This window comes from Lontra canadensis, unplaced genomic scaffold (assembly GCF_010015895.1).
Source record: "Lontra canadensis isolate GAN:19392208 unplaced genomic scaffold, GSC_riverotter_1.0 scaffold21, whole genome shotgun sequence".
Taxonomy (NCBI): Eukaryota; Metazoa; Chordata; class Mammalia; order Carnivora; family Mustelidae; genus Lontra; species Lontra canadensis.
The window spans coordinates 10,637,781-10,661,019 of NW_022631015.1; the positions used below are offsets into that span (position 1 = coordinate 10,637,781).

A 23,239-nucleotide genomic window follows, 5' to 3' on the forward strand; every position below is an offset into this window, starting at 1 on the left:
AGGGAGACAAAAATAAAATAAAAGCCAAACTAGCAATACGTGTATCAGACAAAACAGACTTTAAAACAAAGGCTGTGGGGCTCCTGGGTGGCTCGGTTAGTTAAGCCTCTGCCTTTAGCTCAGGTCATGATCTCAGGGTCCTGGGATTGAGCCCTGCGTCGGGGCTCCCTGTTCAGTGTGGAGTCCACTTCTCCCTCTTCCCCTCCCTGTGTGTGTGCATGTGTGTGCTCTCTCATATCAATAAATTCTTTAAAAAAATAAAATAAAACAAAGACTGTAACCAAAAAATGGCATTACATAATGATAAAGGGATCAATATAACAAGAGGATATAATGATTATGAATATCTACACACCCAACAATGGAGCTCTTAAATACATAAATACTGAAAAATATGAGGGAGAAATTGACAGTAATATAATAACAGCAGGCAACTTTAACACCCATTTACAACAATGGGTAGGTCATCCAAGCAGAAAAATCAACAGAAAGAAGGAAATAATAAAGATTGGAGCAGAAATCTATGAAATAGAGATTTAAAAAAAAAATGAAACCAAGAACGTTTCTTCAAAAAGATAACAAAATTGATAAAGCTTTAGCCAAACTCATTAAGAAAAAAAAAAAGAGGATCCAAATAAGTAACATCAGAAACGAAAGAAGTGACAACAACACCACAGAAATACAAAAGAATATAAAAATTACTAAGAAAAATTATATGTCAACAAACTGGACAACCTAGAAATGGATAAATTCTTAGGAATATACCATCTTCCAAAAGCAGTCAAGAAGAAATAGAAAATCTAACCAGACGAAACTAACAAAATGCAATCAGTAATCAAAAAACGTTCCAACAAACAAAAGCCCAGGACCAGGTGGATTCACAGGTGAATTCCATGACACATTTCAAGAATTAACATCAATTCTCAAACTATTTCAAAAAACATCAGAGGAAGGAAATGTCCAGATACATTCTATGAGGTCAACAATACCCTGACACCAAAACTACACATTACAAAAAAAAAGGAAACTATAGGCCAATATACCTGATGAACACAGATGCAAAAATCCTCAATAAAATATTAGCAAACAATTCCAAAAACACATTAAAAGAGTCACCACGATCAAGTGGGATTTATTCTGGGGAGCAAGAATGGTCACTATGTACAAATCAGTCAATGTGATACACCACATTAACAAAACAAAGGATAACAATCATATGATCACACCAATAGATGGAAAAAAGCATCTGACAAAATTTAATATCCACTTGTGACAAAAAATGCTCAACAAAGTATGCTTAGAGGGACCATACCTCAACATAATAAAGGCCATACATGACAAACCAGAACGAACATCATGGTGAAAAACTGAAAGCTTTTCCTCTGAGATTGGAAGAAGATAAGGATGTCCACCTCACCACTTTAATTTAACACGGTACTGTAAGTCCTAGCCATAGCAATCACACTATAAAGAAATAAACAGTATCCAAATGGGGAGGGAAAAAAGAAAACTCACTATTTGCAGATGACAGGATACTATAGATAACCCTAAAGACTTCACCAAAACACTGTTCAAATAAAAGCATTCAGTATGGTTGCAAGATATAAAATTAATACACAGAAATCTGGGGCATTTCTATATACTAATAACAAAGCAGAAACAGAAATTAAGAAAACAATGCCAGTTGTAACTACACCAAAAAGAATAAGATACCTAGGAATAAACTTTACCAAGGAGGTGAAAGACCTAGACTCTGAAAACTATACAACACGGATAAAAGAAATTAAAGACACCATAAACAAATGAAAAGATGCATCATACTCATGGATTGGAGGAATAATATTGTTAAAAATGTCCATACTACCCAAAGCAATATACAGATTCAGTACAATCATGATCAACATACAATAGCACTTTTCACACATCTCAGAATAAACAATCCTAACATTGGTCTGGAACCACAGAAGACCCTGCACAGCCAAAGCAATCTTGAGAAAGAAGAACAAAGTTGGAGGCATCACAGTCTGATTTCAAAATATACTACAAAGCTACAGAAATCGAAACAGCATGGTACTGGCATAAAAACAGACACATAGATCAAAGGAACAGGATAGAGAGCCCAGAAATGAACTGATGCTTATGTGGGTTATTCAATCTATGACAAAGGAGGCAATAATATACAATGAAGAAAAGACAGTCTTTCCAGTTAATGGTGCTGGGAAAATGGGACAGCTACATGCAGAAGAAGGACGGTGCCCAACTTTTCTCACACCATCACAAAAAAAGAAACTCGAGATGGATTAAAGGCCTAAATGTGAGACCCCAAACCATAAAAATCCTAGAAGAAAACACAAGCAGAAATTTCTTGGACATCAGTCTTACTAATAGTTTCCTAGATCTGTCTCGTCAGGCAAGGGAAACAAAGGCAAAAATACACTACAGGGACTACATCAAAATAAAAAGCTTCTGGACAGTGAAGGAAACAACAAAACAAAAAGGCAATCTGCTGAGTGGAAGAATGTATCTGCACATGATATCGCTGATGAAGGGATTAATTTCTGAAATATGTAAGTAACTTACACAATTCAACACCAAAACCCCCAAATAATATCCAATTACAAAATGGATAAAGGACCTGAAAAGAAATGTTTCCGACTAAGACATCCAGATGGCCAACAGACACACGAAAATCTGCTCAACTTTGCTCGGCATCAGGGAAATACAAACCAAAGCCCCACTGAGATTCCACCTCACACCTGCCAGAATGGCTAGTCTCCAAAAGAAGAAAAATAACAGGTGTCGGCGAGGATGTGGAGAAGAGGGAACCCTCGTGCACCATTGGTGGGAACGTAAAATGGTGCAGCCACTGTAGAAAACAGTAAGGAGGTGCCTCAAAAAATTAAAAATAGAGCCACCATATGATCCACCAACTCCACTACCGGGTATTTACTCAAAAGAAAGGAAAACACGAATTCCAAAAAATATAAGCACCCCTATGTTTATTGCAGCATTATTTCCAATAGCCAAGATATGAAAGTAAACCAGGTGTCCATCGATAGATGGATAAATAAGATGTGTGATATATTTGTATATATATCTCACAATAGAATATTAGTCAAAAAAAAAACACAAAAAAACCCAAAACAGAAAAGGGACACCAGGGTGGCTCAGCCGGTTAAGCGGCTGCCTTCGGCTCAGGTCATGATCCCAGCATCTGGGGATCGAGTCCCGCATCGGGCTCCTTGCTCAGGGGGGAGACTGCTTCTCTCTCTGCCTCTACCTGCCACTTTGTCTGCTTGTCCTCTCTCTCCGTGACAAATAAATAAAATATTTAAAAAAAAAAAGAATGTCATTTATGACAACATGGAAAGACCTAGAGAGTATGATGCTAAATGAAGTAAGTCTGACAGAGAAAGACAAACACTATAGGATTTTATGTATACGTGGAACCTAAAAAAAAGAAAGGAAAAAAAAAGCAGATGAAGAAAGAAAAGCAGCAACAGATTCATAAATACAGAGAACAGGTGACTGCCAGGGGGAGGAGGGATTGGAGGACAAACAAAATGAGTGAAGAGGAGTAGGAGATTTGGGACTCCAGTTCAGGAATGAAGAAGTCACAGGGATGAAAGGTACAGCCTGGGGAATACAGTCCGTTTTGTATTGTATTGTAATAGCACTGTCTGGGGACCGATGATAGCTACACTTCTAGTGAGCATTGCATAAGGTATAGATTTTGTTGGATCACTGTGTTGTACTCCTGAAACATTAAAAAAAAGAAAGAAAGAAAGAAAGAGAAAAGAAAAAAAGAAACCTGTCTTGACTACTGCTTCCCCCAATTTTTTTGATCCTAAGATCGTTTTCTCTCAACACTCACGAAAGAAGAAAAAAAAAAAAAAAAAGTATTAAGAAGACAGCCATACAGCTTTCTGGCAGAAAGATCCAGCCAGGCAGCCAGAGAGAAGAGCCAGTGTAAAGGCTCCACTGATTCTGCCAAAATAACCCTGTGAAAGGAGAATACCCCATTTTGCAGATGAGTAAATAGTGTCTCAGTGTGATGGGATTAAGGCAATAGAGCTAGTCAGTAAAAAAAAAGCTAGGACTAGAAAGAAACTAGGTTTCTTGACTCTTGTTTCAACACCTTGCTGTTGTTTCCTGCCTCTATTTACCAAGCTAGAGGAAAGCTGTTCTGTTTCCTATAAAGCCCTGAGTAAGGTGTTACCACAGTTGTGGTGGTTGTTGCTATCATTATTAATCAGGTCCATTGATACTTCTTGAAAGATAGTTAAAGCTCAAAGAATAATTTCATTTTTCCTTCTCATGGTTTATTTTTCCCCTTCCTTTATCTGCGCTTCTTTCCTTGGGTGGGTCATTGCAATATCAAATTTTCAGTTAAAGGAATTCTATTTCTTTGGATATTTGATAAAGGTGTGAAACACAAGAATAAGGTATAAAATAGAAAGCATACGTAAATTAACATACGAAAGAGCTATGAGAGAACGGTGAGAATGCGGATCCCAAAGACAGGGAGGTTAGAGAGACCTCTCTTCAGAGGCAGGAAGGGAAGTGCAACACAGGGAGGAGGCAAGAAGGAGACCTTGGAAACATGTGAGGACCAGAGCGCCCTTAGCTTTAAGCTACTATAGGACAATGAGGACTCTGGCCTTGAAAAAATAATGAGCTTCAAGTACAAAGGTTAAAAACTAAGACGCCACAAAGGAGGAAATCTGTAAGAAAGACAATAATGGAGAGGGGGCTGGAGAAGAGAGAAAATATAAAGAGAGTCTCAAAATGTGAGAAGATATACAATGAACACTATAAAAGAAAAAGGCAAGTAAGAATCCGATTTCAGACACAGTAGACTTGAGAGCTGGTGGAATTACTAGCAGCCAAAGGGAACAGAGAGGACAGTCTGAAAGCTGAGTAGCTAGCTGACTTTTGGTAACACTAAGTTTAAGGCGGCAGTGAGGTTCTCACAAGGAGAGGGAATTGCCCAGCACACAGGAGGTAAATTTGGAAGATGTGTGTCATCTGGGCCTGTTTTGTCCCACAGGTGGTTACTCCTAAAATTGTGGCTCACCTGAACCGAATGTGCTGTCAGTATAAAACACATAACAAGATGTTGATTTCATATGGGGGAAAAATGTGTACTAATTTTTTTTTTTTTACAATGCTTACATGTTGGAATAATACTTGCATGAATTGGGTTAACTAAAATCTGTTATTGAAATTAATTTCACTTGTCTTTTTACTTCTTAATGCCACGATTAGAAAATGTTAAATTACGTATACAGTTTGCATATTCCTACTGGATGGTGTTGATACAGAGCAATACTAGATACATTTCAGGATCACATAAGGGGATGAGATCCATGAGTAAATCACAGACATTATTCTGAGATTTTTTTCAACTGAAAACAGCCAGATATGGGAGAAAGAACACACGTCATTATAAAAGATAATATTCACTGAATGCTCGAAGAACTATACTGGCCAGAGTTAGTGCATTATCTTCTTTGTTCCTTCCAACAGCTTTATGAAATGGTATCATTGTCTTCTTTTATAGAAAAAAAAAAAACAAAAAACAAAACTAAGTCCTAAACAAGTTAACCTGCCCAAGGTCACAAAGTTATATCTTGGTGTTGGGATTCAAATCCATGACTCACTCCAGATCTCAAGGTCTAAACTGCCACATCATCAATTCCAGAACAATTTATACTCTGCAACTCTTCAACTGTTAGATTTTAAATGGCTATATTTAAGCTAACAATTTATTAGAATGGTTCACGGTCAAGAGCCAGAGACATACCAGAGATGTCCTAATTCGATTACGATACAAATGTATAAATTTGTAACTTCAGAATTTTGCTGAGCTACTCATGTTGGCATATTTTTACCACGTTGAGCTTAAATAAGAGCTTACTGGTGTAACCTCTTGTCCCTTAACAACATCTACTCCTAAATATCCAAAACGGTCAGGTTAGACAGCAGACTGTCCAAGGGAGAGGATTCTGGGCACAACCCTCAATAATAGGACCCTGTTTTCTGTATATAACAAATTTACGATATGGAGCTACTTAAATTTTAAAAACCCTCTTTCAGACTATGAAAGTGCCTGAATCTCCCAAACTGTGATTAAAATGTTTTGAAGGGATCAATTATACGCCAATTTTTTTAAAAAAGTGTTTTTAAGGGAGCTGGATGAAATTGTAACTTTTTGTTGAAAGAACAAGAATTAAGCTTACCCAACTGGATAGCTTTGAAAGAGGATTTATATTCCTTAAAAAATATATTCCTTGAGGAATAGACAGGGGGGAAATGGCTTGATATTTTGACTGGAATAACATAAAATCTCCTACAAATATAAATTGGGACCAAAAGAATGAAGTGTTTTTCATTTATGTTTGGTGGTTGGATTTAATTTTAAAGACAAATGTATCATTCCTTCCTTTCCATCTTTCATCTTTACTACCTATCTGGCCATGACAGCAGTTATCACAGAACTGCTAAACATGAAGAGAAACAGCTAAATTACCTCATTTTCAGGAACTTGCCCATGTAAATTTTACTAGGCAGTTCGGCTCAGATTATAAAAACACATGTCCCCAGGCGTAAAACAAAGGATTGCTAAACATTTACACTATAGAAAGGGGAAAGCAAAAGGGAATTTGAAGGAAAAAATATAAGCTTTGGAATAAGACTAATTGGCAGACATCGAGAAAAACTACATTCACGTTGGACATGGATTCAAAGCAGTATCTCTCTGTACGGACCCAGTAGCTTATTTTGGAATTTAACCCTTAGAAACCTTCCCACTGCCAGCATCACTTTTTAAAGCAACAGGACTTTTATGTGGACATAGGCACAAAAATACCTCCTCGGAAAACCCAAAGTTTCTGAAAAATGCTTTTCTGAAAAGGCAGTATCACAACAGTACAGGGTAGGGTTAACAAGAGCAAGCCCTTTATTTTGGCTGAGATTAATTCCCATGACTCTTCCAATTACGGTGAAATCCTAGGACTTTTCTTACTCATTACAATTCATAATAATCTGTAATAAAGGTTCAGGCCCCCGAGGAGCCAGTTAGCTCTAAAACTGCTTTATCCATCCAAGTGCAAAGGTGTCAAGGACATGAAGTGATAGACCCAGGCATTAAGAGATGGCTAGCTCTATTCTTCTCATTGAGAGTCACCACACTGAGTCCCTCATTTCCAGGAGCATCCCTTTTCTCAAACTTCCCTTGAGCTTCTCATCCTTATGGACTGTCAACTGGATAGGTAATCCTTGTAGTTGCCCTGCTGCTTCCCATTTGTACATCAGCATTAGTAGGCTGGGTTTGGGGGTTAATTTTCTATCAAGCACATATTATATGCCAAGCACTGTTATAGGTACTAGAAATACTAGCAGTGAACAAAATGAAAAAAATCTCAGCGCTGATATTTACATTCTAGTGGGGAACACTTTCAGTAAACAAGATAAACAAAAGAACCTGTTAAATAATGCTATAAAGGAAAAAAAATGAAGCAAGAAGGGTGATAGGAACTGCGGTGGGTGGGGTAGGAAAGGCTGAAATTTTAGACAGGGTGGCCAGAGAAGGCGGAGAAGGCTTCACCTCACGTATAATCAGGTAGATGGTGTGAGCCTGAGAGGGTGGAGAGAGAGAGAGAGAGAGCAAAATCCGGGCCTGATCAGTGTCAGCTGGAGTGGGAAAAAGAAAGGAGATTAGCATGCTTTAACAAGCCCCATAGTGGAGAAGGAACCATATGGAAACCACATCACTTTGTCTTTTTGTAGTCACAGAACCAGGTTCTTCTGCCAAAACTCTCAGGCAGTTCATGGGATACCCACGGACACACAGAGCACCCCTCTCTCTCCAGGACAGAGCCCCGTGGGCAGCAAAAAGCGGTGTGAATTCAGAGTCGAGTACTGGCCCGGGAAACTGGGAGAGTCGTCGTCGCAAAGAACACACCAGACCGCCCACCGCCCCAATCTCCGTAAACAAATGGGAACCTCCCCGATTCCACGATGCAAAGCCAGGGAGGCCGGGGCAAGCACGCAGACACACCCCCGGGATTGCAGGCACGGCGCGGGGACGAGAGGAGGCATGGATTCAACCGTTAGAGACAAAACCCCCAGAATTTCCGGAGGCAGGGTCGGGACCACGCGAGGGAAACGCCGGCCCCCCGCCGGGGTCGGGCCGGGAGGAGAGCACGGTGCGGGAGGCGAGCGGGAATGGCCGCCGCGGGAACGGGGGGCGGTTTCGTCGGGCATCCCGGGCGCCCGGCCGGCTGCGCGCTTGCAACAGGAGGCTGGACGCGAGCGGCGCCTCGAGGTGCCGGGGCGGGACCGCGACCCCCAGACAAAGATCCCGAGCCCACGGCCCCGGCCCGCGCGCCCGCCCCCCGCCCAAACGTTCACCGCCCCCTCCCCAGGCCCACCGAGCGCCACGGGTTCCAGCAGTCGAACCCGCGGCTCCCGCGCTGCCGCCGTCCGCCCGGCCCCTTCCCGCCCAGTGCGTTGGTCGAGGAGAGAAAGGAGAAAGGCGGCGGCGGCGCGCGGCGCCCACTCACCATGATCCGCTGAGGCGCGGCGACCCGGCGGGCGAAGATGCGCTGTCCAGGGTAGCCCGCGTCCCTCTGCCCCGCGCTCCCGCCGCGCCGCTCTACTTACCCACGCCCACACCCACGCCCGGCGCGCGCACGCCCGCCCGCCTCCCCGCCCCCTCGGGCTCGCGCCGCTCCCGCGCGGCGCTCCGAGCTCCAGGGCCGTTTCGGGCGCCCGCCGCTCCCCACCCCCTCCGCTCGCCGGGGGCTCGCCGGCCGCGGCGCGAGGAGGGCGGCGAGGGAGGGGCGGGGTCGGCGAAGCGGGGGCACCCGGCGGCCTAGCGCGCCCCCTCCCGGACGCCCGGCTCCGTCCGAGGCGCCCCCTGCCGGCCGGGTGGCGATTTGCAGGCGCCGCCGATGCCCGTCGCGTGCCGGGGCCCAACGTTCGCAGAGCCTCGGCGCGGACCGCCCCGCCGGCAGCTGCCCGCTGCCCGCCCCCGTCGAGGCGGCGGTGGCTGCGGGAGCTGCGAGGACCCGCAGCTGTAGAGGCCAGGGCTCTGCTCCTCCCCTTAGCTGGGCTGCGCGATTTTCAAGCACACGTCAAAGGGAATGGCTTATGCTCCTGCGGGTTTGCGGGGTGTGGGTGTCTTAAATTCGGGGAGCATCGGGCTCTCTTTGGCTTCAAGTCGGGAGCGGATCAGTCTGAGCAGGCAACTGCTTGTTTCACAAGACGGTGCCTGCAGAGGTCTCATTCCAGGGACTTTTTAGTTAATACCACCAATGGTTAGTTGAACACTTAAGCGTGAACAGGAATTATGGGATCTTAGATGCTGGGCTTTTAATTTTTTGAAGTTTTTGTCACCCAGGTGGAAGATGTTAGGAAAGATAGACTTGTGCGTGCTGCATGACCTTTCCCGCTCTTTAGCGTTGGGAATGCTTGCTTTTTTATGTGGCCGATGTAGTACACTGAAATGCAAGCAAAGGTAAACGTGTTTGTTGAGAGTCAGTACACCACATCTGCATGTACACGGAGATCCCTTCCGCATACACTTAGCATTCCACACCTGAAGGACTACGGGTGTATTTGCAGTTTTGTGAAGTAGCAGAGCGACTAGCCGTCGGTGTCAGGGCTAACTGTTGTCGCATAATCTCCTAGTATTTAGAGTTCCCTGTCTTTGGAGTGTAAAACGTCAGTTACATATTTGCTTATAAGGAGTGCGTAGCTTTAGACCATGAACAGGTAGGAATTTGTTAACCAAGTGTCTTAAAATCTTACCATCAGGGGCACCTGGGTGGCTCAGTGGGTTGAAGCCTCTGCCTTCCGCTCCAGTGGTGGTCCCGGGGCCTGGCGTCAAGCCTCGCATCAGGGCTCTCTGCTCCGCAGGGAGCCTGATTCCCCCTCTCTCTCTGCCTGTCTCTCTGCCTGCTTGTGATCTCTCTCTGTCAAATAAATAAATAAAATCTTTAAAAGAAATAACTTACCATCGATGGGCTCAGGAGTCAGCCCTGCCACGTAGTGGCTCTGTGCTACTGGCTTAGTTACCTAATTCTCGGTGCTTCAAAGTTTCTTGGTCTATAAAATGGGGATAAAAATGATGCATTACACATGGCTATTAGGATTAAATTAATATAAATAAAGCACTAGAAAAATGCCTGCCGCAAAAGTACTAATTATTGATATTGTTTTTGATCTAATGCCTGTAGAAATCAGAAAGTGATATTCTACTTACTGTTGGCAGGCTGAAACCAAATAGACAATTTGTTGCCAGTTCCATTCATTCATTCACTTTGTTCATTCAACACAATCCCATTTATAACTGCACCAATAAGAATAAGATACCTAGGATAAACTTAATGAAGGAGGTGAAAGCCTGTACCCTGAAATAGTTAACATTTTATTTCATCTGTATATTAATGAATGGGCCTTCTAGAAAGAATAGAGTAAAAGAACCTAAATGAGGTTCAGATGCTTGAAGAGCTTTCTTGACCCAGACTTCAACCAATGCAACCTGGGCAACTTCTTCAACATCTGGGAAGCAGACCAAAGGGATCCTAAGATTAACCCAGAAGTTATAGAAGGCAGCCTCAATTTATAAGCTCATCATTCTTTTAGCTCAAATGTGGTATTTGTAGGTAACTACTGGGTATCTAATATAAACCTAACATAAACATAATATAACGTAAATGCTGTGTGGCTTACAACAGTACAGATGAGGAACCTCAGGCCCAAAGAAGGGAAATGGTATACCCAGGGTCACATGGTCAGACAGTTGGAAAATGGGGAAGCCAGAGCGCCATCTGAAACCTGTTGGATTCTTTCTATGACACCATGCTGTTTTGAATAATCCTATCTTTAAGAATCCTTATAAACTTGGCAGAGAAACTTGCTTTCTGTGGTTTGGAAGAGCAGATGAAATATAAACTTCACAGCAATTTGCATTTTTTTAATTATGGAAAATTCCAAACATCTAAAAAAGGTATACATATTAATGAACTCCAAAGTATCCATCACCTTTTTTAGAGATTATCTACCCATGACTAATCTTGTTTCATCTATACCACTACCTACTTTTCCCTGTTCTATTATTTTGGTCTTTTTTTTTTTTTCCATTCTGTTACTGTGAAGCAAATCCCAGATGTAATAATTTGTCATTGAATATGTCAGTATGTATCACTAAAGAAGAAATCTTTTAAAAAATACACATAAGTGTCCCTGGGGTGGCTCAGTCCATTAAGCATCTTACTTTCGATCTCAGCTCAGGTCTTGATCTCAGGGTCAAGAATTGGGCATGGAGCCTACTTAAACAAACAAATAAGAAAACACACAAAGTGACAAAACCATTGTAATTTCTTAAACATTAGCCATAACTTATTAACGGCATTAACTATGGACATCAAGTATATAAATCTACAAAATTTGTCTTTTTTTAACATAGCCATGGGTTGCTACATCTCTTGTGTCTCTTTTGTCTCCACTTTTCCCCTCCATCTCTTTTGATTTTCTTGCAACTTGTACTGTAGATTTCCTGCAGTCTGGATTTTGTGGACTACACCCCCAGGGAACAGTTTCTCATGTGCTTCTGACCTCTGTGCTTTTGTAAACTGATAACTGTAACTAGCTCTAGGGGCTTGATCAGACTCAGGTTAGAAACCTGGGGCAGGAATACTTCAGAGGTGATTGTGTGTTTCCATCAGGAGGCACCTGCCATCCAATTGTCACTCTTTCTGTGATGCTTAGGCATCAGGTGATGCTCAGAGCCTACATCCACTGATTCATTAGGGATTGCAAAATTATGACATTCTGGCTCTGTCATTCCTTCTTCGTTTACTCGCTAAAATACTTCCAAAAAATTGCCCATATGTGTTCTTTGGCTACCTATGGTGCCGTTCATACGAGAAAGACAAATTAGAACTTTAAAATGAAGAGCTGGTTCCTTATGGATGTAAAAACTCAGTTCAAAATTTAAACATGAAGATAAGTTAAAAAATAAATTGCATTTGGAAATACCCAGGCTAGCTGCCAGTGTCAACAAAGACACCTTAACTGTTGTTGCCCAACTTGCTTATCTAAAATATGCTGAGTTCTATCTTAACTAGAGTGACTTTCACAGATTTCTTTATTTATCCAAGCTCTGAAAAGGAAAAAAATTAACAGAAGGCTTTAATGTGATTGATCCTTTCCAAGGGAAGAGGTCAGAACTCAGGAGAATGAGTTATGAAGAATATTTGTGGAATCGTATTTGGTTCTATCATTAAACTAGTTAGATAGAAAAGTACATATGACAATAACCTTTTTTTAGAGGGGGGAGGGTTACAGGGAGAGAGAGAATCTGAAGCAGGCTCCATACCCAGCGTGGAGACTGATGTGGGGCTCAGTCTCACAAGCTTGAAATCATGACCTGAGCCAAAATGAAAAATCTGATGCTCAACAACCAAACCACCTAGGCTTCCCTTAACAATAGTCTTGAGTGTACTTGGTCAGCATTGTAACTACTTCTGTTAAAGGTAATTTATAATTACCTTAGTTCTACAAATACTTGAGCTTAGATCAGAATTTGCCTGAAAAATGTTCATTTCAACTGTCTTTTTAGCTTCGGTCACACAGTAAGCATTCAAGTAATATTTAATACAGACCTATCTCTCCCCCCCTTTTTTTTAAAAAGGTTTTATTTGTTTGACAGACAGATATCACAAGTAGGCAGAGAGGCAGGCAAAGAGAGAGGAAGGGAAGCAGGCTCCCCACTGAGCAGAGAGCCCGATGTGGGCCTTGATCCCAGGACCCTGACATCATGACCTGAGCCGAAGGCAGAGGCTTCAACCCACTGAGCCACCCAGGCACCCTCCCCCCTTTTTTTTTTACTGCAAGCCACCTATGGTTTCTGTGACATTCTAATGAGAATCTCATTGGATCCAAAGGCCTTTGAAAAATATATTATTATTACTGGCTAATGGAATTGCAGCTCCTTAGCAATGATATCACTGATATTAGCAATATCCTGAAAAAAATGTGGTCTTTACTTTGTCATGGCCTGCACCATGACAACACCACAGTGTTTACAAAAAAAAAAAAAAAAATGGAAGGGGCACCTGGGTGGCTCAGTCAGTTAAGTGTCTACCTTCAGCTCAGGTTATGATCCCAGAGTCCTGGGATGGAGCTCCATGTTGGGGCTCACTGCTTAGTGGGGAGTCTGCTTGTCCCTCTGTCCTTCCCCTTGCTCATGCTCTCTTTCTCTCTCTCTCTCAAATAAATAAAATCTTTGGGGTGCCTGGGTGGCTCGGTGGGTTAAACCTCTGCCTTCTGCACAGGTCATGATGTCAGGGTCCTGGGATCGAGCCCCTCATCAGGCTCTCTGCTCAGCGGGGAGCCAGTTCCCCCCCTTCCTCTTTCTGCATGTCTCTCTGCCTACTTATGATCTCTCTCAATTAAATAAATAAAACCTTTAAAAATAAATAAATAAAATCTTTTAAAAAAATGGGAGATGTAGTTCTAGCTATCACATACTAAGAATGACAGCTGCCATTAAGAGTTGGAGTTTCATAGGTTGTAGCATTATTTCCGCGTATCTGATGGGAAGCCCGAACATTATACAAGTGGTGAAGAAACCCTACCTGAACTCGTGCCCACCGGGCCTGTTGAGTTCTCATAAAAGCTGCAATTCAGTGAACTAGGAATTCACCTCCAGGAAACTTACATATGTTAGAGCATGAGATAAGGCTGGCTAGCAAATGTGTAGCCCTTTGCATTTCTCTCTATTTTTGGTCCTTAAAAAGATACATACTTCAGTTCATGTGTACCTGTGCTGGTCATCCTCCCCATAGGGAAAATGAATGAAGCACAGCAATGGGTCCAATTGAATTTGTACTCATCTGCCCTTTTGCATTAAGCTCTACAGCTTTAAAAGACAATATGCCCATAGCTAGAATTCCTGGTGCATCAATTTCCCTCATTTCTAGGGAACCAAAGTCTCTATATTCTTTTATTTTTTAAAGATTTTATTTATTTATTTGACACAGAGAGAGAGATCACAAGTAGGCTGAGGCAGGCAGAGAGAGGGGGGAAGCAGGCTTCCTGCTGAGCAGAGAACCTGATGCGGGGCTCGATCCCAGGACCCTGAGATCATGACCTGAGCCAAAGGAAGAGGCTTAAGCCACTGAGCTACCCAGGGCTCCCCAAAGTCTCTATATTCTTAACTTTGATACAAAGTAGTCATTAAGGACCCTGTACGTGGAAGATGGCCTCTTTTACCATGCAGAGGACTCGCCCTGCTCCCCTAATCCGCACCCTCACCTCCAAACTCTAGCAAGTCCTGCATGGCTTTGGACCTTGTTAAATGAACTTTTGCCACTGAGTATACATAATTTTACCATCTAGACTAAGCTGTATTCAGGAACCAGACTATCTCTTGGGATATTAGCATGCTCTCTCATATCTATCATACCTATCATATGCTCTCAGATGCTCTCATACCTATCAGAGCATAGGAATAAACAGAAAGGCCCGACCACCTTTTGAATTCCTTAAACAAATAGTTTAAAACAAACTGATATCCTTTGGAACTGGCTGAGTTAATAGGTCAATAGTCTTTACTTGAGGAAAATGAAAAAACAAATAGAAAAAAAAACCCACATGTTTTAATGGGACTAAGTTAAGATCCTTTATTCTTCTAGAAGATAGAGTTCAAGTCAAAATGTAAAATGTGAAATACTAGAGACCAAGGGAGAAATACATATTCTCAGAGACCTCTGAAGGACATCTAATGAAGTCTTCATGGAGAGAAGGTAATAACAACTTTTAATTCTTGTCTACTTTCTGCAAATGAGGAGTGCTGAAGAAACAAACTATTAGCTTTGAAATAAAGCAGAAATTCCTATTACAGCCAAGCTGCGGTGGTGGGGTGGTCTTCTGGGACACAGCTACACTTTTTATTTCTCTAGTAGTGTCATCTTGACTCGCTGATCCTGAGTATCCATCAAAAGTTTAATTGAGAGAGGAGTTTTTTTTTAAGATTTTATTTTATTTAACAGACAGAGATCACAAGTAGGCAGAGAGGCAGGCAGAGAGAGGAGGAAGCAGGCTCCCCACTGAGCAGAGAGCCCGATGCGGGGCTCGATCTCAGGACCCTGGGATCATGACCTGAGCTGAAGGCAGAGGCTTTAACCCACTGAGCCACCCAGGCACCCGAGAGAGGAATTTTCTAATGGAAATGTATCATTTTTTGTAGTCTTATTGGAATAGTCTACATCCACTCGTGCATTAAGCCAGATCTTTAGAAAGTTGAAGACATGGCCCAAATTACCTTAATGTAGCTAACTTTTAAAAAATTACTTTTCCTACTAGAAGGGTCCAGAGATAAGGATACTTACAACTTATTTTTATCTGGCTTTAGTATGTGTGTTTGTACTAGAATAATCTTCACTTGTTCTGATTACTAGAATAATCATCAAAATGAATTCTAGGGGAGCCTGGGTGGCTCAGTGGGTTAAGCCTCTGCCTTCGGTCCAGGTTATGATCTCAGGATTCTGGGATCGAGCCCTGCATCAGGCTCTCTGCTCAGCCGGGAGTCTGCTTGCCCCTCCCGACCACCCCCCTGCTGCCCTCTGCCTACCTCTCTGCCTACTTGTGATCTCTTTCTGTCAAATAAATGAATAAAATCTTGAAAAAAAAAAAAGAATTCTAAGCAGTTAATCAAGGGATGCCTGGGTGGCTCAGTCAGTTGGGCGATCGACCCGCAGTTTCGGCTCAGGTCATGATCTCAGGGTCGTGGGATTGAGCCCCATGTCCCAGCTCCTTGCTCAGCACAGAGTCTGCTTGGGATTCTTTTTCTCTTCCTCTCCCTCTGCCCCTCCCCCAACTCGCTCTCATTTTCTAAAATAAATAAATGAAATAAAATCTTAAAAAAAAAATGAAGAGTTAATCAAGCAGCAAATGCATTCAGGAAAGCCAGGCCTCATTTGCCCATTCCTTCATCCACCCATTCAATAGGTTCTTCTGAGTACTTTTTGTCTATTTGCTACCCTCATGCCTCCTTTGGTAAAGAATCTCTTCAAATCTCTTGTCCAATTTTTATTGCGTTGTTTCTTTTGTTATTAATGAGTTTTGAGAGTTCTTTATATATTCTGGATATAAATCCTTTATCATATATGCATAGTACAATATCTTTTTCTAGCTTATGGCTTCTTTTTTCTTTTTTCAACAATGCTTTTCAAAGTGAAAAAATTCTTAATTTAGATGAAGTCCACGTGTTTATTCTTTTATGAACTGTGCTTTTGGTGTTGTATATAAGAAATATTTGCCTTCCGAGGCCACAAACATCTTCCCCCTTATTTTCTTCTAGGAATTTTCTAGTGTTATGTTTTACATTTAGATTTATGTGGTTTATTTTTAGTAAGTTTTTATATTTGGTGCAAGAGATAAGTCAAAGTTCATTTCTTGATCTCCCTCCCTCCCTCAGTCCTCCCTCCCTTCCTTCTCCTTCCTTCCCTCCTTTTTGGTATATGGACACCCAATTATTCCAGCACCATTTGTTGAAAGGATCATCCTTTATTCTTTTGAGTTGCCTTTGCTCTTTTGTCAGAAATCAATTGACCATACAGGTGTGGGTAAATTTCTGGACTTCCTGTCCTGTTATGTTGATCTATGTGCCTACATTTTCACCAATACCAGACTGTCTTGATTACCATTTCTTTAGGGTAAATGTTGAAATCAAGTTTTGAAAGTTTTCTACTCTCTTTCTCAAAATACTTTTGGCTATTTCAGCTCCTTTGCTTTCCTATATAAAATTTCAGAATCAGCTTATTAATTTTACACCAAAATTCTTATGGAAAGTTCGAATGAGATTGTGTTAAATTTGTAGATCAATTTGAGAACTGACACCTTAATAATAAGTTTTTCAATCATGAATTAGTATTTCTTTTCATTTGTTTAGATCTTCTTTGACTTCTTTCATCACTGTCTTCTAGTTTTAAGCATATCTGGCATATATTTCATTAGATTTATACTAAGTGTTTAATGTTTAGTGGTGCTATTGTAAATGATTTCTTAAAATTTCAATTTATGATTGTTGCTAGTATAGGGAATTACTACTGATTTTTGTAGATTGACATTGTATCTTGTAACCTGGCTTAACATATTAGTTCTAGAAGCTATTTTTAGATTCTTTGATCACATATGTGATCATGTCATCTGTGAATACAGACAGTTGTATTTCTTTCCCATCTATATTCCTTTTATTTCCTTTTCTCAGTTCATTATTCAGACTAGGACCTCCAATACAATGTTGAATAAGAGTATGACAGCAGACATTCGTTACTTGTTCCTGGTATGAGGCATAAAGCTTACAGGCTTTCAGTACGAATTATGATGATGGTTTTGGGGTTTTTTTGTAGATGTTCTTTATCAGGTTGAGAATTTTACCAAATTCAACATCCATTTGTAATAATATCACAATTTGTAACATTACATTTGCAATATTATTACAAATGGATATTGAATTTGGTAAAATTTTTTGCCATGTTTATTGAGATCATCATACTTTTTTTTTCTTCTTTAAATCTGCTAATATGGTAAATTTTATTGACTAATTTTTTAATGTTGAATTAACCTTTCATTTCCTGGATAATGCTCAGTTAGTCTTTTTGTAAAATATATATATTTTTTATTCATGTGATACAGAGAGATACAGAGAGAGAGGCTGAGCAGAGAGAGAGGGAGAGGGAAAGGGAGAAGCAGACACCCCATTGAGGGGGGAGCTTGACGCGGGGCTTGATCTGAGGATCCCGGGATCACGACCTGAGTGGAAGGCAGACACTCAACCATCTGAGCAACCCAGGTGCCCCATGGTCTCTCTCTCTCTCTCTCTCTCTCTCTTTTTAAAGATTTTATTTATTTGTCAGAGAGAGAGAGAGACAGCGGGAGAGGGAACACAAGCAGGGGAAGTGGGAGAGAGAAAAGCAGGCTTCCCTCTGAGCAGGGAACCTGATGCAGGGCTGATCCCAGGACTCCAGGATCATGACCTGAGCCACCCAGGTCTTATATATTGCTGGATTCCATTTTCTAATATTTTGTTGAGGATTTTTTTTTTCATCTGTGCTCTTAAGATTTATTATTTTGTTGTTTTCTTCTAATGTCTTTATCTGGTTTTGGTATCAGAACGAAAGTGGCTTGGGTGCCTAGGTGGCTCAGTTGCTTAAGCATCTGCCTTTGGCTCAGGTCATGATCCCAGTGTCCTAGGATTGAGACCCCCATCCGGCTCCCTGCTTGGCAGGGAGCCTGCTTCTTCCTCTCCTGCTCCCCCTGCTTATGCATTCTCTCTCTCTCTCTCTGACAAATAAATAAGTAAAATCTTAAAAAAAAAAAAAGAATGAAGATGGCTTGATTAAATAAGTTGGAGGTGCTCCCTCCTTTTCTATTTCCTAGATGATTTTGTGTAGAGCTGGCACTATTTCTTCTTGAAAATGTTTTGTAGTATAGCGGTGCCTGGGTGGCTCAGTGAGTTAAGCCTCTGCCTTCAGCTCAGGTCATGACCTCAGGGTCCTGGGATCAAGCCCCGCATCCAGCTCTCTGCTCTGCTGCTTCCTCCTCTCTCTCTCTCTGCCTGCCTCTCTGCCTACTTGTGATCTCTGTTAGGTAAATGAATAAAATCTTTAAAAAAAAATTGTTTTGTAGTATATAGCATTGAACCCATCTGAGCCCCAAGTTTTCTTTCTTAGAAAAATTTCAGGGGCACTTGGGTGGTTCAGATGGTTAAGTGTCTGCCTTTGGCTCAGGTCATGATATTTGGGTCATGAAATGGAGCCCCATATCAGGCTCCCAGCTCAGCAAGGATTCCGCTTCTCCTTCTCCTGCTGCCTCTCCCCCTGCTTGTGTGCTCTCTCTCGCTCATGAATAAATTTAAAAAAATCTTTAAAAAAAAAAGAAAGAAAAATTACAAATATGAATTCAATTTCCTTAAGATCTAGGACCATTCAGTCATTTGTTTCTTCTTGAGGGAGCTCTGGTAATTTGTGTCTCTCAAAGAATTCATCCATTTTATCTAAATTGTCAAGTCTATCAGCATAATGTTGTACATGATCATACTCCCTTCTTGTCTCTTAGGTGTTGGCAGGATCAGCAACGATATTCCCTCTTTCATTCCTAATATTGGTAATTTGAATTCTTATATTCATGGTCATTCTGGCTAGAGGTTTACCAGCTTTATTGATCTCTTCAAAGAACCATCTTTTGAAAACTAAAAAGTCAGGAAACAGCAAATGTTGGTAAGGATGTGAAGAAAGGGGAGTCCTCTAAACGCTGTTGGTGGGAATGCAAGCTGGTGCAGCTACCCTGGAAAACAGTATGCAGGTTCCTCAAAAAGTTAAAAATAAAGCTACCCTACAACCCAACAATTGTACTACTGGATATTTACTCCAAAGATACAAATGTAGTGATCTGAAGGGGCATGTGCACCTGAATGTTTATAGCAGCAATGTTCACAATAGCCAAACTATAGAAAGAGCCCACATATCCATCGACAGATGAATGGATAAAGAAGATGTGAGATATATATATATATATATATATATGTATATGTCTCAGCCATCAAAAAAAAAAAAGGAAAAAAAAAAGAAATCTTGCCATTTACAACAATGTGGTTGGAACTAGAGGGTACTATGATAAGTGAAATAAGTCAATCAGAGAAAGACAATTATCATACGATCTCACTCCTATGTGGAATTTAAGAAACAAGGCAGAAGATCGTAGGGGAAGAGAAGAAAAAAAAATGATGAGATCAGAGAGGGAGACAAACCATAAGAGACTCTTAATCATAGGAAACAAACAGAGTTGCTGGAGGGGCAGGAGTGGGGGATGGACTAACTGGGGTTTGGGTATGAAGGAGGGCACGTGATGTAATGAGCACTGGGTGTTATATGCAACTGATGCATCACTGAACTCTACCTCTGAAACTAATAATATACTCTATGTTAATTAATTGAGTTTAAATAAAAAATAATATCAACAAATAAATAAATGAGAAATGAAAAAAGAAAAAAAAACAAGGGGCAAAGAATCAGCTTTTGGCTTCACTATTTTGTTTATTGTTTTTCCTGTTTTCCATTTCATTGATTTCTGCTCTTTCCTTATTATTTCCCTCCTTCTCTTGCTTTGAGTTAATTTACTTTTTACTTTTTTACTAATTTACTTTTTTTTTACTTTTTACTTTTCTTTCCCACTTTCTTAAGGTAGAAACTTAGATTATTGACGTACAGTTTTCTTCTTTTCTGATACTAGCATATATAGTATAACTTCCTCTAAACATTGCTTTAGCTATATCCCCCATACATTTTGATATGTTGTGACTTCATTTTTACCCAATTCAAAATATTTTCTGCTTCCCCGGTGATTTCCTCTTTTACCCATATACCATTTAGTAATCTTTCTTTTCCAAAGATTTGGGGATTTTCCAGATTATCTCATTGTTATAGATTTATAGTTCAGTTCTGCTGTGGCTAGAAAATATACTTCATGTGGTTTTTCAAAATTCTTTTAAATTTGTGGAAGCATTTCAGAATGTGAATCTAGGTTCACCTGGGTGCCTCAGTGGGTTAAGCATCTGCCTTCAGCTCAGGTCATGATCCCAGAGTCCTGGGATCAAGTCCCGCATCAGGCTTCTTGCTCAGAAGGGAGCGTGCTTCTCCCTCTGCCTGTAGCTCTCCCTGCTTGTGTGCTCCATCTTTCTTTCTGACAAATAAATAAAATTAAAAAAAAAAAGAAAACTTTCATTTTTTTCCTCCATTCAAACTTTAAAGTATACTGTAGCAGAAGAAAGGAAGGACTAGCTTTCTCCTTCATTGAAACAGAGTCCCTGGGCACCTGTGGTGGCTCAGTCGTTTAAGCATCTGCCTTTGGTTCAGGTCATGATCCCAGAGTTCTGGGACCAAACCCACATCGGGCTCCCTGCTCTACAAGAAGTCTGCTTCTTGCTCTCCCTCTCTGCCTCCCCCCAGCTTGTGCTCTCTCTCTCCCTCTCTCATGTGCTTTCTCTCTCTTAAATAAAATATTCTTTTAAAAAAGAAAGAAAGAAAGAAAGAAAGAAAGTCCCTGCTCTCTGGCCTTTAGCTGGTTATGCACACAGAAGGCTTCGGTGAGAGGAGACTCCCTTGTGAGATGAAATCAGAAGCCTGCCATTCAGCCTTAGTCAAAAACAAAACTGGTTGTGAAAATGTGTTAATTAATGTGACTACCTAGGAGTTTTCAGTGCTTTTTTTGACTTCCTCTGGCTCCCTTGCCAGGAAGATTTCAGGAGAAAGCTACTCATCAACCCAAAGAAGAAGCACAGAAATGCACATGCCTCTCTTCCTTGCATTTGTTCTATGGAATGACAGAAATGTCTTCGTCCAGATGTAACTGGTAGACACAATGATGAAGAGAACAGTGGCTTCCAGAAAGGCATACAAGACACTGCTATGAAGCCATCTTTGTTAAGGATATGAAAGATGCAGTCACTCTATCACTCTACTTCAAATGGAATTAAAAAATGGAATAAAAATGGAATAAAAATGCAGGCATTGTACTTCAAATGGAATAAAAACTGACCAATATTTATCCGTGGTCAAGTGAATCCTCCCCCCACTGCCTGGTGCTCCTTCCTTCACAACCACACAGACTCAGAGAATTTTCTCCCCAGACACTGCTTCCCAGAGGAAAACTGTCCCATGGGAAGGAGTAGCTGAATATTTGTGGAAAACTCCAAAATTTCAAATGAATGGGCATCAAGTAGTTGTTCCCACTTTCAATAATTATCAGTTCATACTTTTGATAATTATCAACCAATAACCAATTAAATTTTATCTGAACCCTCACTGACTTCCCCTAATCCCATCCTAGCCTTTTTTTTGAAAGAGAGAGAGAGAGAGCGTGCGCCAAGGTGAGGGTCAGAGAGGAGGGAGAGAGAATCTGAAGCAGACTCCACACCCATGGTAATATTTGTCTCAGGTGTTCAGGTCTGTGATTCATCAGTCTTATACAACACCTAGTGCTCACCACAACACATACCCTCCCAATGTCCATCACCCAATCTACTCCATTCTCCCACCTCCTTCCCCTCCAGCAACCCTCATTTTGTTTCCTATGCTTAAAAGTCTCTTATGGTTCATCTCCCTCTCTGGGTTCCTCTTGTTTCATTTTTTTCTTCCTTCCCCTATGATCCTCTGCCTTGCTTCTCAAATTCCTCATATCAGAGAGATCATATGATAATTGTCTTTCTCTGATTGACTTATTTCACTTAGTATAATACCCTCTAGTTCCCTCCATGTCATTGCAAATGGCAAGATTTCATTTTTGTTGGCTGCATAGTATTCCTCTGTATATTCATACCACATCTTGTTTACCCATTCTTCTGCCGATGGACATCTAGACTTTTTCCATAGTTTGGCTATTGTGGACATCGCTGCTATAAACATTCAGGTGCATGTGCCCCTTCGGATCACTACATTTGTATTTTCGGGGTAAATACCCATTAGTGCAATTGCTGGGTCATAGGGTAGCTCTATTTCCAACTTTTTGAGGACCCTCCATACTGTTTCTCAGAGTGGCTGCACCAGCTTGCATTCCCCCCAACAGTATACTTTTTTACTTTCATGGCTTCTGTGCTTGGGGCCATGAGCGCTTGTGGTACTGCATATGATCCTAATGCTGCCTTTTGAGGCCTTGTTATGAGGCAGGCATGTGGCAAGGGCTTTGCATATATTATTTCATTTAATCCTTACACTAAGCCAACAAGTTAGGTACCAACATCTCTGTGTTGTAAACAGAACCCTGAGGGATCAAGCAATGAAATAATTTGCCTGGGAATGCGTAATTAATAAGAAACAGCTGAGGTCCAATAACATATCATTCTGATTCTGATCGTGGCACTTTCATGGATGTTCAAAATATTTTTTAGGTTAAAGACAGAAAAGGAATGCCATCGTAAAAGGTCCATGTGGTCTATCTAAACCAACAGGCCTGTATTGAGTAACTTCTGCATCCACGGAACTGGGTAGGAGCTGGGCAGAATCAGGGGGTAAACCCAGTTTGATCACTGCCTTGCAGATGCTCAGAATCCAGAGGCAGGTGCAAAGGAGGTGGACACAAGCAGATACGATGAAAAGTGGGCCACGGTGCGGGCTACCCTGGAGCTACTGGTGAGAAGTGATGCAGAACAGAGAGGGAAAATGAATTC

At 41.2% G+C, this 23,239-nt stretch overlaps 1 protein-coding gene across 1 annotated transcript in view; it reads right to left on the bottom strand.

Annotated features, from left to right (window-relative positions):
- Positions 1-8,659, bottom strand: part of ELOVL2 (ELOVL fatty acid elongase 2) — a 59,568-nt gene extending 50,909 nt beyond the window's left edge. Inside the window, exon 1 of the mRNA XM_032861562.1 lies at positions 8,568-8,659. Coding sequence (XP_032717453.1) covers positions 8,568-8,570 — 3 coding nt within the window. The 5' untranslated portion in view covers positions 8,571-8,659. The remainder of the gene's footprint in view (positions 1-8,567) is intronic.
- Positions 8,660-23,239: the final 14,580 nt, after the last annotated feature.